Below are 3,573 nucleotides of genomic sequence, written 5' to 3'. Positions count from 1 at the left end.
AAAACAGAAATACACCCAAAATCTGAAATCACTCTTGGCTTTTCTCTCCAAGTATTTCTCTCAGCCTTTTTTCTCGATGACTTTTTCTCAATGTCTCTCTTTCTTGCCTTTTACCACTGAATGAATACAAAGAAAGATATAACATTGAAATAGAAATACAAACAGTAAACCATGAAGGAGATGATGATTTACAGCCTTGACTCTATGCGCTGAATCCATCTTCTGAACTCAAAATATTGTTCTTCATCTTGGTAGAGTGCTCCCTTTAGTTTAGGTGCAATACTTCCAAAACTTCAAACTCTATTTGTGAGATTTTACTCTCTCTTCTTTTTGGTTTCTCTCTCCTTCCTTGCAATCTGAAGTGATTTTTCTATTTGTATGAGCTCTGTTCCTTAGCTAGGGTTTTCTTCACATGTCAACTTCTTAAATCTAGAGCTAGCTGAGGTCTTTCTTCTTCTTTCTTCCATCAGCCCAAAAAATTAGGGCCGGGATTTGAAATTAGAGACAAGTAATACAACTTCTTTGAAAATAGATCCTCAATGAATTTGATAAATCTAAACTCTTAATCTTGTGCTTTGACTCCAAGAAATAATATTACCTATTGATTTACAGTAGAAAAAAGTTGCCTCCATTTTTCTTCATATTTTTTGAAATGGTAGTGAAGAGGAAAGAAGATATCATCAAATGATTTTCTTGCATGTAAATGGAACCAAATTACCTTTTTCTTCTGATTGTGGTTTGATTAGACAACTGTTTTTTTTTTTCTGATTTGGTGTCTAGTGAGAAGTAGAGCAACTTTTTCTTCTTAGATGTATGGTGATAGAATGATAAAGTGAGTTCCTCTTTCTTCTATGGGTATTACCCGAAGCAACATAGCAAGAGAAGTGAACCCTCTTTTCTTTTCTGAATTATGCCCTGATGAGCAATACTCCACCAATAGCAAGCTTTGTTTCCTTCAATTAAGGCCATGAGCTTCACAATGAACTTGGCTTTGTTTTGCTATCCAAGGTGCAAGCTTAATGGGCTTCTTATTCAAATTTGGGCCTGTATCACTAATAAACACATCAAACTCAATTGAACTATTAACTCAACTTCAATATGTTTATCATCATCACCTATTTGTTATTATTTACTAAACTCCACAATCTCTCTCTTGACGACAAACATAATATATGAGGTAATAATCAAAGGAATTAAAATAGAAAATGTTCAGAGACTTCCCTTTGATGATACCAAATTAACGTGATGTGCTCCTCCTCTCTTGCATAAGGGTTGCTCCCTCTTAATGTATACTTATCGCTTAACCTGAAGACATAAACAAAAATGCCAACAAAATAATCCGATATATATACATACTTATCTACAATTCCATAGTTACATAAAAGCATAATAATCCATACAAGCAAATATTGCAAACTATTTAAAATAGTCTTGTATGGTTGCATGTACGCAAAAATTCACCAGCATAAGTATAACCACAACATAAAAAAAAAGCACATAAGTATCCATGAAGTTCAAATGTCTTAAAATCAAACAAGTTCAGTTCACAAACACAAGTCAAACAAGTTCAGTTCACAAAGACAAGTGAATTCACAAACAAAAGACTAATCAAAACTAATATTCAATAATTTCAGTAAGCCTTATGCTTTATCAAGCCTCATAAATATATTTTTCTCCCTTTTTATCATAAAGGTGGATAAAAATAAAACAAATAACAGAACCTGAAAAATAATATGTTAGAGGCATGTGAAAATCAAAGGTTGGATTCTCAAACATTATTAAATAAACTTGAAAACAAATGAAAGAAATGTTTCAAAGAAAACAACATCATATCTGTAGTAAAATAGTACTACCAATATGAAATAAAGCTATAAAAAAATAAAGATATCCTTGATAAAAACTCATATGGCCAGAAAGAAGATTTAAAAAATCACAAGGAACCACATATGTAATAAGATTTAAGTATGATCCTTGTCTTTTTTCTACACTCAAAAATTTAGATCACTCATTACTTTTCCAACAAATGCCTCTTCGACCTGCGACACAAAACTCTCAAACAAGACATTAGCAAAGTTAGAACAAAGAATCATAACTAAGAATACCTAAACTTGTTCTTAATTTGCAGAACCTATCCTCAGCCAATGGTTTAGTGAATATATCAGCTAATTGTTCTTCTAATTTAACAAACTGAATGTTAATATTACCCTTTTGAACATGTTCTCTTATTAAGTGAAATCGCACTTCAATATGTTTTGTTCTTGAGTGAAAAACTGGATTTTTAGAAATATTTATGACACTCATGTTATCACAAAATAAGAGAATATTATTAGCATTTAATTTATAATCAGCCAGCTAAGTTTTTAACCATAACAATTGTGAAACAGCAAGACGAAGCAGCAATGTATTCGGCTTCAGCAATAGAAAGAGCCACTGTGGACTGCTTCTTGCTTGACCAAATATTCAAGGATCTGTCCAAAAAATAACATATACTAGAAGTACTTCTTTTATCAACTTTATCTCTGACAAAATCTGCATCACAATAACCAATTACAGAAAATTCATCATACCTAGAATACCATAAACTAAAGTTGGATGTGCCATGAATATATCTAATGATTCTTTTAACTGTAGAAAGATGTGACTCTTTTGGTTGTGATTGGAACCTTGAACAAATTCCAACACTTTGTACAATATCAGGTCTAGAAGATGTTAAGTACATAAGTGATCCTATCATGCCTCTATACCTAGTCTCATTAACATCTTTCTCAGTTTCACCCTTTTCTAACTTTGAGTTAGGGTGCATGGGAGTATCCATGGGTTTGGCATTTTTCATACCAAACTTATTAACTAGTTCCTTGGCATACTTCTCTTGGTGAATAAAAGTTTCATTTGGAGTTTGTTTTATTTGAAACCAAGAAAGAAGTTAAGTTCACCCATCATACTCATGTCAAATTCACTAGTTATGAGTTTTTCAAAATCTGCACAGCATGATTCATTTGCTGAGCCAAAGATTATGTCATCAACATAAATTTAAACTAAGATGAAAGAATTATTAGAGTTCTTGATGAATAAAGTAATGTCTGTGGTGCTTTTTTGAAAACTGTTTTCCAAAAGAAAAGAACTAAGTCTTTCATATCAAGCTCTTGGAGCTTGCCTTAATCCATAAAGAACTTTTGAAAGTTTAAAAACATGATTTGAAAACTCTTTATTTTCAAAACCAAGAGGTTGTGCCACATACACTTCTCTATCAATCACACTATTTAAAAATGCACATTTCACATCAATTTGAAAATGTTTAAAGCCACAATGGGAAGCATATGCAAGAAGAAGCCTTATAGCTTCCATTCAAGCCATAGGAGCAAAGGATTCATCAAAGTCTATCCCTTCTTCTTGATCATATCCTTGTGCCACCAATCTTGCTTTGTTCCTAGCAATGCTTCCATCTTTATCCAATTTGTTTCTAAAAATCCATTTAGTGCTAGTCATTTTCTTCCCAATAAGATTAGGAACAAGTGTTTATACTTGATTCTTCTCAGATTGTTGAAGTTCTTCCTCCATAGCCTTTACCTAAGA

General features: G+C 32.2%; 1 protein-coding gene across 1 annotated transcript; it reads right to left on the bottom strand.

Annotated features, from left to right (window-relative positions):
- Positions 2,345-2,815, bottom strand: LOC107607128 (uncharacterized mitochondrial protein AtMg00810-like). Its single transcript, XM_016309110.1, has 2 exons — positions 2,664-2,815; positions 2,345-2,567 (listed from the first exon to the last, which is right to left on the bottom strand). The coding sequence occupies exons 1-2, from the start codon at positions 2,813-2,815 to the stop codon at positions 2,345-2,347; spliced, it is 375 nt and encodes a 124-aa protein (XP_016164596.1).

Source organism: Arachis ipaensis, chromosome B07 (genome assembly GCF_000816755.2).
Source record: "Arachis ipaensis cultivar K30076 chromosome B07, Araip1.1, whole genome shotgun sequence".
NCBI lineage: Eukaryota > Viridiplantae > Streptophyta > Magnoliopsida > Fabales > Fabaceae > Arachis > Arachis ipaensis.
Note: the sequence above shows the minus strand (reverse complement) of the source record. Positions and strands in the feature narration are given on the sequence as shown.

Coding starts and splice junctions, on each gene's coding strand:
- LOC107607128 (XM_016309110.1), bottom strand. CDS start 2,815: ATGGATACTCCCATGCACCCTAACTCAAAGTTAGAAAAGGGTGAAACT. Junction 2,568..2,663: donor AGTGTTGGAATTTGTTCAAG/GTTCCAATCACA, acceptor ATGGTATTCTAG/GTATGATGAATTTTCTGTAA.